Source organism: Petaurus breviceps, unplaced genomic scaffold (genome assembly GCF_028583685.1).
Source record: "Petaurus breviceps papuanus isolate PSGF00001 unplaced genomic scaffold, PetGlider_PUasm1.0 90897, whole genome shotgun sequence".
In the NCBI taxonomy this organism is placed as follows: domain Eukaryota; kingdom Metazoa; phylum Chordata; class Mammalia; order Diprotodontia; family Petauridae; genus Petaurus; species Petaurus breviceps.
The window spans coordinates 12,321,431-12,335,170 of record NW_027187374.1 but is presented as its reverse complement, the minus strand read 5'-3'; the positions used below and the strand labels follow the sequence as shown (position 1 = coordinate 12,335,170).

The following is a 13,740-nucleotide window of genomic DNA, read 5'->3' as shown; positions in this document are numbered from 1 at the left end:
TAAACAAGCTTTCCTAATTTTCCTTTTCATTATATTTTTCTTTCTCAAAGAGAATTCAAGAGCACTGACTTTCAAGTCAAAGGGTCCAAGCTCAAATCCAACTTTTGATGCTTGCCATACATGTAGCCTTGGGCAAGGCACAACATCACTTGTCTCCTTTTCCTTATCTACGAAATGGGTGGTGGAGAGATTGGGCTAGAGGGCCTCTGCGATCCCTTCCAATTCTACATCGGTGATTCTATAATTTCTCAATGTACCCCACCCATGGCTTTGATTTCACATTGAATTTCATTTTAGCATTAGGAATTTGTGTTTCTTTTTAAGCAACAATGAAAATTAAAAGTTGTTTTTTAAGAAAGGTCCTTATAATAAAGATAACAGTAACTAATACTAGTTGTTGTAAGGTTATGTTTTCAATTTAAAAGCATTCCCATACACTTTATTATTCTAGTATCATGTAAACTCTTTGAAGGCAAAGAATTTACCCATTCCTAGTACACAGAGGAGATTTAACAAATGCCTTGCAGATTAAATTGATTGCCTTAAGCTTAGTCTTAAAACTCTCCATGGTCTAGACCAAGAGTGGGGAACCAGTGGCGTTGAGACCACGTGTGGCCCTCTGGGTCCTCACTGAATCCAAACTTCATAGAACAAATTCCCTTAATAAAAATTTTTGTTCTGTAAAACTTGGACTTAGTCAAAAGACCACACCAGAGGACCTAGAAGGCTACATATGGCCTCAAAGCCACAGGTTCTCCATCCCTGGTCCAGACATATCAGAGACACATTAGCAAATCTTACACATGACATTAATAGCAGACCTTCCTTGAACATTTCAGCCTGTGCTGACAACATATTCCTGAGATCTCTTATACAGGGTCAGGGAGTTGGCTTCTGAAAGCCCAGTACCCAACCACAGAAAGGAAGTAATAATTATCTCTTACCTGAACTCACTGAAATTTACCTCCTTTTAGACTTTTCTACTTACTGTCAGACAAGATGTCATTGGTGAATTTTATTGCTTTATTTCAACTTATTTTTTTGGCATTTGCTTTTACTTCATAAAGGCATAACGAGGTATGGCTGGATTTCCACAGCTGGCTAACACCACTTTATCCACAACTTAGTTTGTGTGATTGATTCTTGGGCTTTCAGAAGCCAACTCTCTTACCACATCATTGGTCTCTAGCCCTAATTTGGCTGCTTAACTGTATGTCAGACTTTATTTTTTCATATTCATTTAGTCTGCTTCTTATGGTTGTGTGTCTTATTTCCTGATAGTAGTGAAAACTGCTGAATTGAGCTGAAACTAGCTGAATTCTACTCAAAGAAATGCCTGATGCCTGGGAAGTGCATGCATCTCCAGTTTGATTTGTTGGGGGCAAGAAAACCAAAGTAGAGGATTAACATCTGTTCACCAAATCTTTGATTGTGGGCCTCTTGATCTTGTTACACACACACACACACACACACACACACACACACACACTCACACATTCCCATATGAAATTGCTCTCAACATATATTAAAATACCCACACACATTCAGGGTAAAAAGTCAAGTTACAAAAGTTTTAGTAATATGCTGCTGTATTTCATTTTGGGAACTAAAGCAAATACTGTCAAAAGAAAAGAATGTTTCAAAATGCCACGACCTATGAAAATCCAGAGTCTATTGCAATTTTCACATCATTTTGTAACTTTAGCTACATTGTAAGAAAGGTGGTTGAGGTCTCTGCCTTCCTCTTTGTTAGCACATTGACAAACAAGCTGTTAGGTCCCTGTGAAAATAAATATTTTGACTAAAAGAAGGTTTTACTAAATACAGTACACTTGCAGCACAAATTAAATGTCACATCTCACAGCAGACTACCCCAAAACTCTCTCTAAAATGTTAATTTCACTGTCAAATTGTGAATTCAGATTTTTTTCTAAAACAGTAGAAAATAATTTAAAACACCTAGAAATCAGATAGTTCAATATGTGCTCAGGTTTTTTTGTTTTTTTTTTTTGTTTTTGGCTGTCTTTATTATGGCTACGATGAAGTAGATTTAGGCTAAATATACTTTTTCACTGACTTGCAGAAAGCATGATGGAGGGAAGGGAAATGACAAGAAGGGAAAGAAGGTTCAATCTCAGAAAGCAGTAAAATAATTTTTTCATTTACTCAATAAGAGCCTCCACTATTTAATAAAAATTCATATATCCATTCAACACATTCAATTCAAAATGTTTTTTGTTTTTAATTTAGTTCATAGATTGCCTTTATACATGGCTTTTACAATGGATGTACTCCATAAATCTACACATCTGACCATGTCCAGTGAGGAAGCAAAAAAAAAAAAAAAGATACAAAGTTCTTTGTAATGATTGCTCCTTTTTGTAAAGTGCTACATGTTATGTATTCATTGGTGAAGTCAGAGTTTGTTAAAAATTAATTTTGTTCTGAACCCATTTTTAAAATTTCACAGTGGTCGTTAGGAAATTAGGGACATTCTGGATTTGGTACTAAAAGTAGAATAGGAGAAATCCCTTATCTAAATTATTAACAGATCAAAGTACAAATAAACTAGTTTACTAAGCATGTAAATCCCACAAATTTTCTAATTCCACCCCAAACTATATTCCTTTTGTGCCAAATGTGAGCCTGCCTTTGACTTGAATAGTTTGAAATATTTAAATTCAGTAAACACATCTTGAAGTAGTAGACAGAGTATTGGGCTTGGAGACTAGAAAAACTAGATTTAAGTCCTTCCTGTGACACTGATTAGCTGTGTGTCCTTGGACAAGTCATTTAACCTTCCTCATCCTAGTTCCCTCTATTGTAAAGCAAAGAGCTAGACTCGATTGGAATGCTAAGTTTCCTTCAGACCTAGATCTATGATCCTATAATTCTGGCCACACTGAATCCTTATGTGCTTCAACTAGACCTCTAGATTTCTCAGTGAAGTAATAAATAGGACTTTTCACAATGTTGATGAAATCCCCAATGCTATTCCATATTTACCTGTCTTATTTTCTTATCCCTAATTTGTTTCAGTGTTTTTTTTTGCTTTACCCATATGCTACAGCAAGAATTACCTCCTAGGTATAAGGCTTAGCAATCTATCAATCAACAACCATTTCTTAAATATCCAGCCACTGTGCTATGCACTAGAGATAGGTACTAAGACTGAAAAAATCCTTACTCTGAAGAAAATTATCTGCTAATAATGGTGAATTTTGTGAGGATGATGATGGCACTGATTTCAATATCTTCATGGCATCCTTGGGGAACTAAGATTATGCAATAAAGACTTTTGTGAATTTGTGTGTGCAGGTGAAACTTGGCAAATAACTGAAAGAACTACAACTTGCAAAATCAGCCACAGCACACCCTCTTACATAAACTGAATAACTGTAGAGATATTAAGCAATAAATAAAGAGACTGACCATCATAAAGAATTTTTCTTCAATGCCCACAGAGTGGGAAAAAATTAGCCTTCTGCTGACACATTTTTATATTCATTCAAATGGGCATGTGTGCATCAATTCACTATACTTATATGTTAGGTTTTGTGCCAGATACTGTGACCCAACTAAAAGCTTGACCTCTACCTCCTACCAATCAATGGTGGAAAGTACCTGATTATTGCAATTTTCTGAATCCTCATCCCCTCATGGTTATACTGGAGGAAGAGATGAGAGTGAATAAGACCCAATACCTCTAGCTTTTTCCTGGCAATCTTTGAGATTGTAAGCACTATTATTCATCTGCTACTTTCTGATAAGCCAATAGCTAAGAAACTACCCAAGCAGCTAGGTGACACAGCAGACAGAGCACCAGGCCTAGAGCCCAAAAGACCTGAGTTTAAATCTGGCCTCAGACACTTACTAGATGTGCTACCCTGTAAAAGTCATTTAACCCTGTTTGCCTCTGTTTCCTCGTCTGTAAAATGAGCTGGAGAAGGAAATGGCAAACCACTACAATATCTTTGCTAAGAAAACCCTAGGGGCAGCTAGGTGGCGCAGTGAGTAAAGCGCAGGCCCCAGAGTCAGGAGGTCCAGAGTTCGGTTCCGGCCTCAGACACTTAATACCCACACAAAAAAACTAGCCATGTAACCTTGGGCAAGTTACTTAACCCCGATTGCCCTCCAAAAAAGCAAAAAATAAAAAAAAACCCTAAAGGGGTCATGAAGAGTCAGACAGAACTGAAATAACAACAACAGCAAGAAACTACCAGTAGCTATTACCGTCCCTATCCCTGTATTCTTCAATAACTGGTCACAAGAAAGCAACCTACCTGTGACTCTCACTGCTCATTCCAATTCTCCTTAATCTTATCTTAAATATGCCCCATTTAAATCCTGCCACTGCTTTTGCTGCTCTCTCTGTAATTCCCATTCTGTAGTGAGTAAACTTCCCTTTATCCTGAACCCCTTACTTCACATCCCCTCTGTCTACTTGACTTAATTAGATTTGGATTTCCCTTGATCACCCTGCATCCCTGACCATCTCCTTAAACACTAGCTGTGTCTTAACTTGCACTCCCCAATACACAGGCCCAGGCCTGTCTCTCATGCTGTGATCAAACTTTCCTTTTACCATATCATTCAGCAATCTCTCCACCTTTGCATGCTTGATTAAAATTTTCTATCCAATTTAATTTATAATTGTTGTTGTGTACTAATTCCCAGATTATCCTTTCTTCTTTCTTATGGGGTTTATAGTACCTGGTCATTGTGTTGTTTCTGAACTCTTGTATTTATACTAGGACATTTCAACACCCATTTTAGTGCTCCCTCAAGCTCCCTAACCTCTGAATTCTTTAATGTCTTTGAGCTGTCTCTCTTACCTACTCTTTCACTCTACTTACTCCATTCATATCTACTCCACCCTCCTTCTGAGGTTACTCAACCACCCAAAGGAATGATCATACCCTATATCCCATGATTACTCACCACTGTTCCACTTTCTTAATTAAAAAAAAAAACTCAGACATTCATCTATCTGGTAATATTATACTACTATGTGCTTCTGTGCCTCACCTCTCCCAAAGCTATTCTTCACCTTCTAATTTCTCCATCACTCAGCACCCCTGGTCTAATTTCACTTTCTTTTCTCTCAAGTCTTGATCACCAAATGAACAAATTCAATTCTACCTTGTTATCTACTCTCAAATACTTCACAAATCAAACTCCAACCCTGCTTTACTCCCGTCATTTGTATCCTCAATTCATTTTGTTACTAAAAGAGTTAGAAGTCAACAGCTATGATTACTGAGTATACTTTAAAAGTAAGCTATCCAATTACAACTGGACCCTCACTGAAGCAGAAAAAGAGGCTGAATATTATGAAGAAACATTTCAGATCAAGTAGCATATTCAGAAGAAAAGAGTAATTCTACAAAAACTATGACCATGGCCTCAGAGAGAAAAAGAAATGGCTTGACCACAACTACAAGAGTACCTGGAAGAATTGAGTTAAGAAAATTTTGAAAAGGAAATTTTAAGTGAAATGATAGCTCTGTGGGAAAGATTTAGGAGCATAACCAATGGCAAATATAACCCAAGTAAAAGACTTCTTGAAAGTTAGAATGGGGGCGGCCAGGTAGCACAGCAAGTAAGAGCACCGGCTCCAGTGTTGAGAAGACCTGGAGATCGAATCCCGGGCTCAGACACTTAGCACCCACCCAGAAACACCTGGCCGTGTAACCTTGAGCAAGTTACTTAACCCCAATTGCTTAAAAAAAAAAAGTTAGAATAAAGTCAACACAACTCAATGACTCTTTAATGACCTCATGAAAAAATAAGAAACAATGAAATAAAATCAAAAGACTGGAAAAAAAAGAAGAAAAGGTATTTACAATTAAAATGACATGGAAAAGAAGTTGAAGTGAGATAATTTAAGAATCATTGTATTTCATGAAAACTATGACTAAACAAAAAATTTGGATACCATATTTCAGGAAATCAAAACTGAAAATTCTACACCTCTATTACAACCATAGTCACTTAATAAGTGTTTATTAAGTGCTTGTAATGTACCAATCACTGTCCTAAGTTCTGGGGATACAAAAAGAGGCAACACAAGGTCCATGCCTTCAAGGTGCTGACAGTCTAATGGGGGAGACGATAAGCAAGAAAATGTATAATGCATGCTAATTAGTATGCTATTTTAAAAGTGCAGTAATGAGATAATGAGGACATAAGCCAGAGTGGTTGGCAGTGCCTGAAGAGAGAAGAGGACATATTTGAGAGATGTTGCAAAAGTGAAATTGGTAAACTTGGTAATAGATTAGATGTGAGAGGTGAGAGATAATGAAGAGTCAAGTATGATACCTAGGAGGATGGTGGTGTCCTCTACAATAATAAAGAAATTCATACGGGAGACAGGAATAAGGGGAAAAGAAAATAAGCTCAGTTTTAAACATACTGAGTTTAAGATGTCTACTGGACATCCAGTTCAAAATGTTTGAAAGGCAGCTGAAGGTTAGAGAAGAGGTTAAGGAGGGAAAGATAGATTCAATAATCATCAGCACAAAGATTAAAAATGGATTAAGGTGGAAGTTCATGATAGGATCAAGTCAGGGTTTTCTGAGGATGGGAGAGATATGTGCATATTTGTAGACATTAAGGAAGCAGGGAGAGCTTAATGATAAGCAATAGAATGGAGATGACAGATGGGGCTATCTATTGGCATTGATGGGATGAAATGGGATTGCTTGAGCAAGTAAAGGAGTTAGCCTTGTTAAGGAGTAATGCCACCTCATCATATGAGTTAGAAGTGAAGGAGGACACAGGAGGCAGGGAAAAGGAAGCTTATGGTGAATGGTTCGATTTTTTCTATAAAAGAGGACACACCATTCTCAGATGAGAGGTTGGGGGAAGGGAGAAACTGGGAAGTTTGAAGAGGGATGAAAAAGTTTGGAAGAGCTGCTTTGGAAAGTCATACAGTGAGGTGATAGAGAAAGGGTTGCCTAGCCCATTTGAGGATGTGTAACATAAAATTTTAGTGGACCTAATCAGAATGGTTGCATGATTTCCTCTACCTTTATTCAACATCATATGTTTAAGAGTGAAGGTAGATGATGGTGAGAGTGTTCAAAGGCTGAGCATTGGCAGGACAAAACTGGTGACATGATGAGTACTCAAGAGCAGAGGACAGTGTAGAACTGAATTGTTTTACTAAGCAGAAATAGTATTTGCTCATGGTTGGGCCATATCAATAAAAATAAGAATGCTACTTAATTTGTCATACCAATCAAAACACCAAAGGGTGTGTGTGTCTGTGTGTATACACATGCATGCATACATACATATACACAATACATATAAATATATATAATCTTCAGGAATAAAAGGTAAAGAAATCTCAAGTGTAACAATTTTTTAATTTTTTGCTTTTTTTTTTGGAGGGGGGAAGGTAGGGCAATTGGGGTTAAGTGGCTTGCCCAAGGTCACATGGCTAGCTTTGTGTTAAATGTCTGAGGCCGGATTTGAACTCAGGCCCCCTGACTCCAAGGCTGGTGCTCTATTCACTGTGCCATCTAGATGTCCCCAACAATTATTTTTAAGTAGAAAGAAAGGAGGCCTCAAAGAACCACATCTCAAACTGTACAAAGAAGAGCTAACCATCAAAATTATTTATTACTGGCTAAAAAAGAGATTTGATCAAAAATCAAAAAAGTTGATTTTTTTTCTCAGTGGAACACATTAGGTAAACAAGAGCCATAAGCAAATGAACATAGTAACATTATTTGATGAACTAAAATGCTCCACATATTAAGGAGAAGGACATATTACTTGAAAAAATAAAACAATTGGTAAAATAGGAAAGTGATCTGACAGAAATTAGATTTAGGCCAGCACCTCACATTGTATACAAAATAAACCCCAAATGAATACATGGCCCAGATCTAGAAGATCACATCTTAACCAATTAGAGGAACAGAGACACAAAAAAATCATTCACAATTAGGGACATGGGAATGGTATTTGGCCATACAAGACACAGAAAGAATTAAAGAAGACAAAATGGACTATAGTTACAAAAAATTGAAAAGATCACTAAAAATCATTGCAAACAGTTAACTTAGAAAAAAATTTTGCAGCAAAGTTTTCAGATAAGAGGTCTGAAATCCAAGATATATAGGGAATTGGTTCAAATATGAAAAGCAAAAGTCACTCCTAAGTAGATTAAGTGATCAAAAGTTATAAACAAGAAGAGAAGAAAAATGGATTGTCAATAACCACATTTTAAATAAAAAAGCCACAAATCATTAATGATAAGTTGAATGGAAATCAAAACAACTCTTAGGTTATACCTCACATCCATGATACTGTAAAGATGATCAGAAAAAAAAAAAGTTGGCTGTTGGAGGGAATGTGGGATGATAGGCATACTAATACAATTGTTTTATTTGATTATTATTATAAACTTAAAAAAAGTGAAAATGAGCATATTCATATACATAATAAAACAGAAAAAGAAGATAGTGCATGAAATTGCAGAACTCTATTTTGTATAGTTTTAGATTATCCCTTTTCTAGTCTCATCTCCTGATCTTCCTCTGTAATTTTTAAACAAATCAATAGTTTAGATGACTATTTCTTTGTGATATAGTTAAATATATGAAGGTGCTATTTCCATTCAACCTTAGCTCTTCTCGTAATTTCCATTGATACTCTTGATCTTCCATTTTTCATGAGTTTTTATTGTTGTTTATCACATTCTAAAAAGTACCCCTTTGATCATTTGATTAGTATAGTATTAAAAGTGTAAATAAACTTTGGTAGTATTGCCAAATTGCTTGGGGCGGGGGAGGGAGGCAGCTTATTTATATTGGCATAACCCAAACATGACCACTGAATATCCAGTTATTTAACTTGTTATTTATTACTTTTAGGAGTACTTTGAACTACTCAAATATTCTATGTGCTGCCATAGATTAGTCCCCAGATATTTTATTCTTTTTGTAGTTATTTGGAATAGCATTTCCCTTTTTATTATTCACTCTCGGATTTTGTTTTTATTATACAGAAATGTGGTTGATTTCTTAGGACTTTTTTGCATCCTGTGACTTTGTTGAATTTTCTCAATTAATATCTCTGCTGATTCATAGGATTTTCAAAGTAAACCATCCTATCATGAGCAAATAGGTATAGTTTTATTTCTTCATTATGACTTTAATTTCTTTCTCTTGTTTTATTACTCTTGCTATCATTTCCAGAGATATATCAAATAATATTGGGTAGAATGGGCATCACTGATTTTGTACGTATTTGTTGGCAAAGATTCACTCATTGTATAAATGCTTGCTTTTGGTTTTAGATAGATATTTTTATGATGTTAAAAACACTCCTCTAGATTTACACTTTACTTTTTTTTAATCACAAATGAGTATTGTACTTTGATAAAGGCTTTTTATGTTTCTATTAAGATAATCTTATATTTCTGCATGTTTTTCTTTTTTAATATTATTAATTATACTGTTGTTTTTCCTAATGTTGTGCTATGTTTGTATCCTTGCTGTGGGTTCAAGTTGATCATAAAAATAATTTCTTGGATAAGTTATTGTAATCAATTTGACAGGATTTAATGTAAAATTTGTAATTCATATTCATTTGTAATTTTGGTTTATCATTCTCCTGATTTTATTCTTCCTTGGTTTAGGTTTTAGGATTATGTCTTATAAAAAGATTCTGATATGGTAGTTTCTCAGTTTATGAAAATAATTTGTGTAGTATGGACACTAATTATTACTTTTTAATTTTATTTTCAATATTCATTTTAAAAATGTTGAGTTCCAAATTCTCACCCTCTCTCCTACCCATTGAGAAGGCAAGTAATATTATTATACACATGGAGTATAAAAAAATATTTCTGAATTGTCTAGGTGGCAAAAAAAACAACAAGAAAATAAGGACAGTAAGAAAACACATTTCAATATATACTTAGAGTTCACCAGTTTTCTATCTAGAGGTAGATAGCATTTTTATGATGAATACTTTGGAATTTTTTTAGATAATTATCTTGATAAGAGTAGCTAAGTCTTTAGTAGCTGATCATCATTATAGTATTACTGTTACAGTGAACAATATACTCCTGATTCTGCTCACCTCACTCTGTATCAGGTCCTATAAAAAGTCTTCCCAGGTTTTTCTGAAAGCATCCTATTCACCATTTCTTATAGTATTTCATCAAAATTATATACCACAACTTGTTCAGCCATTCCCCAATTGAAAGTCATCCCCTCAATTTCCAGTTCTTTGCCACCCCAAAAAATTTTATCTCATTGGGATACTGACCTAGTAGTGATATTGCTGGTTCAAAGGGTCACAATTTTATAGGCCTTTGGGCATTGCTTCAAACTATTCTCCAGAATGGTTAGACCAGTTCACAACTCCACCAACAGTAAGTTAGTGTACCTGGGGTATATGAGTGTTCAAGGATTAGCTTTTCTGGTGTGAGCATTTGCCAAACCCTTTTCAGGGCTGTTTGTCTACCTTTGTGTTCACCTGGCACTCAACTCTCATCTATGGCTCCAAGAAGCTATAGCATGTACAGTGACTACACCCCAATAAATAATCCCAGACTCAGTCAGATTGAGGGTAACAAACAGGTTACAAACCCATCAGTGAGTTAGGGGGGTTTCTACCCCAAGCATGTGAAGATTTCCCCCAATGGAATGGGCAGATGAAAACAATTTGTTCCAATGGCCCTGGAGGTGGTTGAAGCAGGCAATGTGGAGCATTTAGAAATTGGTGAGACATCAAAGATACCCAGGTCATTCACTGCATCCTGAGCCATGACCAATCATCCTAACTTTTGCCTTACCACTGAACTTCGATGACTCAAAAAGAAAGTGAGGCTGATGACTTTGTGCAACTCTGCCTCACTTAAATCCAGTTCACCCACAAGTCAAGACATCACTCTGTGATGTTATTGGTCCTCTTTGAAAAGGAAGGATGAACAGCATCTATTTTTCCACATTCTCTCTAGCATTTATCATTTTCCTTTTCCTCACATTTGATAGGTATGAGGTGGTACCTCAGAGTTGTTTTAGTCTGTATTTCTCTAATTAAGAGATATTTAGAACATTTTTTCCTGTCACTATTAATAGTTTTGGTTTATTCTTCTGAAAGTTCATATCCTTTGACCATTTGTCAATTGGGGAATGGCTCTCATTTTTATAAATTTGACTCAATTCCCTATATATTTGAGTAATGAGACCTTTGTCAGAGAAAATTGCTCTAAATGTTTTTCTAGTTTTCTGCTTTCCTTCAAATTTTGACTACAAATGCCAAGGAGTCACAGTCAGAATCATTCAAGGCATGATGGATACTACTATAAAGGAGAGGGAAAAGTCTGAAATATGATATTTCAGCGGACAAAAGACTAAGAAAAACCTATCTGGTCAAATTGAGTATAATTTTATTTGGTTGGGAGGGAAGTGTACCTTTAAGAGATTTCAAGGAATCTTGTGACTATTTCACATATGAAGAAATGAGGAATAAGGAAGAATAAGAACATTTCCCATGTCATAAAATTAACAAATAGCATAGCAATAATTCAGACTGACAAAACCCTAAGTTCAATGGTCTCTCCAGTACATCACATTATCACAAACCCCAAAGTGAAATTTATAAACTTCTGACCTGCGGGTACAATAACCCTTCGCTCATTTGTTGTCATGTTGGTTGATAGAATATGCTTCTCCTCCAAAAAGCTGCCATAATTCATTCCAACATTTTCTTGGCTGTTGACCATCTTCCCACCCTTTGTAACACTGCAGTCATCAGGAGAGTTCCTAGAGAAATGCAAGGTATTTTCTTCAATTAATATGACACTTGAAAGGGATCCCCTCAAATCATATGGATGCAGGTAAAAGATGTGGGAGGATAATAGAAGAGAGATAGAAAAAATAAAGAGAGAAAGGAACTGTGAATTAGAATCTAAAAGAATAACTTTATTAAAAGTAATAATGTTAACTTAATTCTTATATAAGTTGCAAAGTGATCAGTGTCATGGCTTCTATTTCCTCAAATAACTCCATTTTGAAACTATGATTTCAAAACTCTAACTGCAGCAACTGATGAATTTAGGGCAGAATGAGGAGTGACCAAATTACTTGTTCTCAAAATGGGATAAAATAATCGTCAAAATATACACATGCTAAGATACAGTAATAGAGTCCCAACTTAAGAGACTTAGCACTAGTGTAGTACACTCTTTTGATATGCCAGATGAAATATTCACATTGTTTTATGGTAATAGTACCAGCAAATTTCAGGAAGTAGATAAGTTGACAAAAACTCACTCTTCTAGAGGCTGATCTGCAACAAGTTCCAACAACTTTTTAAAGAAACTCCTGAAAGCAACCTTAGCATTACAGTTATACAAATCCAGATATCTAAAAGCATCAATAATATGCCACAGAAAGTAAATTATGAGACTTTTGTTTAAAATAACTGCATTCATTTGTAGAAAAGAAAAACTCACTTGAATCTCCATTTATACTGCTAATTGGACTTTCTGTGAGAAAAATAGTAAGACTTGAACATTTTGAAGAAAATGAAGGACATAAAGATTTTTTTTGACCTTTAGACTTTCAATTTGCAGGTTGAAGTTGTTTGGATAGCTAGGATAAATTATTTAAATGTTTTAAGGAAATTCTTAAAAGGCTGATCTTTTTTTTTTAAGGAATTGGGGTTAACTTGCCCAAGGTTACATGGCCAGTTATTTTGTGTTAGGTGTTAAGTATCTGAGGCCGGAACAGATCCTGGATCCTCCAGACTCCAGACCGGCGCTCTTATTCAACTGTGCCACCTTGCCGCCCCAAAAAGTTGATCTTAACCTCATTTTGGGGAAAACTTGAACACCTGGGAAATAGCTCCCACAGATTCAATTATCATTTCTATGCAGCTCTATTTTTCTAGCTCTAACCTCTCTCCTGACCTACAGTCACACATCTCCAACTACCTTTGGAGCATCTCAAACTGGATATCCTTTAGACATCTTAAATTTGACATCTCTAGAACTGAACTTTTTAACTTTTCCCTAAAGCTATCCCCTCTTCCTACCTTCCCTATTACTGTTGAAGGCAACACCATTCTGCTAGTCACCCAGGTATGCAACCTGTTTTGACTCTTTACTCTCAGCCCTCATTTGGAATATAAAATCTGTTGCTAAGTCCTGTAGATTCTACTTCCACAACATTTTTCATATACATTCCTTTCTATCCTCTAACAATACCACCATCTTGCTGCAGACCTTCATCACCTTATGATTGAACATTTGCAATGAATTTCTGACTAGTCTCCCTGTTACAAGTGTCTCTCTCCACTTGAGCTCATTGTTCACTCAGCTATCAAAATGATCTTCCTAAGGGGCACTGATCACATCACTCCCATTCAATAAATGCTGGCAGCTCCCTGTTACCAGGATCAAATGTAAAATCACCTATTTAACTTTTAAAGCCCTTAATAACCTTTCTCTTCTTACCTTTTCAGTCTTCCTCCATGTTATTCCCCTCCATTGCTCCATAATCCAGTGACTCTGGCCTCCTTACTGCTCCTTATACACAATCTTCCATCTCTGGACTCTGTGCCCTTTCACTGGCTGTCTTTTATGCTTTGAATTATCTTCCTCCTCATCTCTACTTTCTGACTTCTCCGGCTTCCTTCAAGTCACAACTAAAATTCCACCATTTACAAAAAACCTCTTCCTCAATTACCTTCAATACTAGTGCTTTAGCT

The 13,740-nt window shown here is 35.9% G+C and overlaps 1 protein-coding gene across 3 annotated transcripts in view; it reads right to left on the bottom strand.

Annotated features, from left to right (window-relative positions):
• ERG (ETS transcription factor ERG) overlaps nt 1-13,740 on the bottom strand; it is a 172,831-nt gene that overhangs the window by 29,812 nt on the left and 129,279 nt on the right. For all 3 annotated transcript variants that reach the window (XM_069075014.1, XM_069075012.1, XM_069075013.1), the window contains exon 3: nt 11,641-11,792. In XM_069075014.1, coding sequence (XP_068931115.1) covers nt 11,641-11,792 — 152 coding nt within the window. The remainder of the gene's footprint in view (nt 1-11,640; nt 11,793-13,740) is intronic.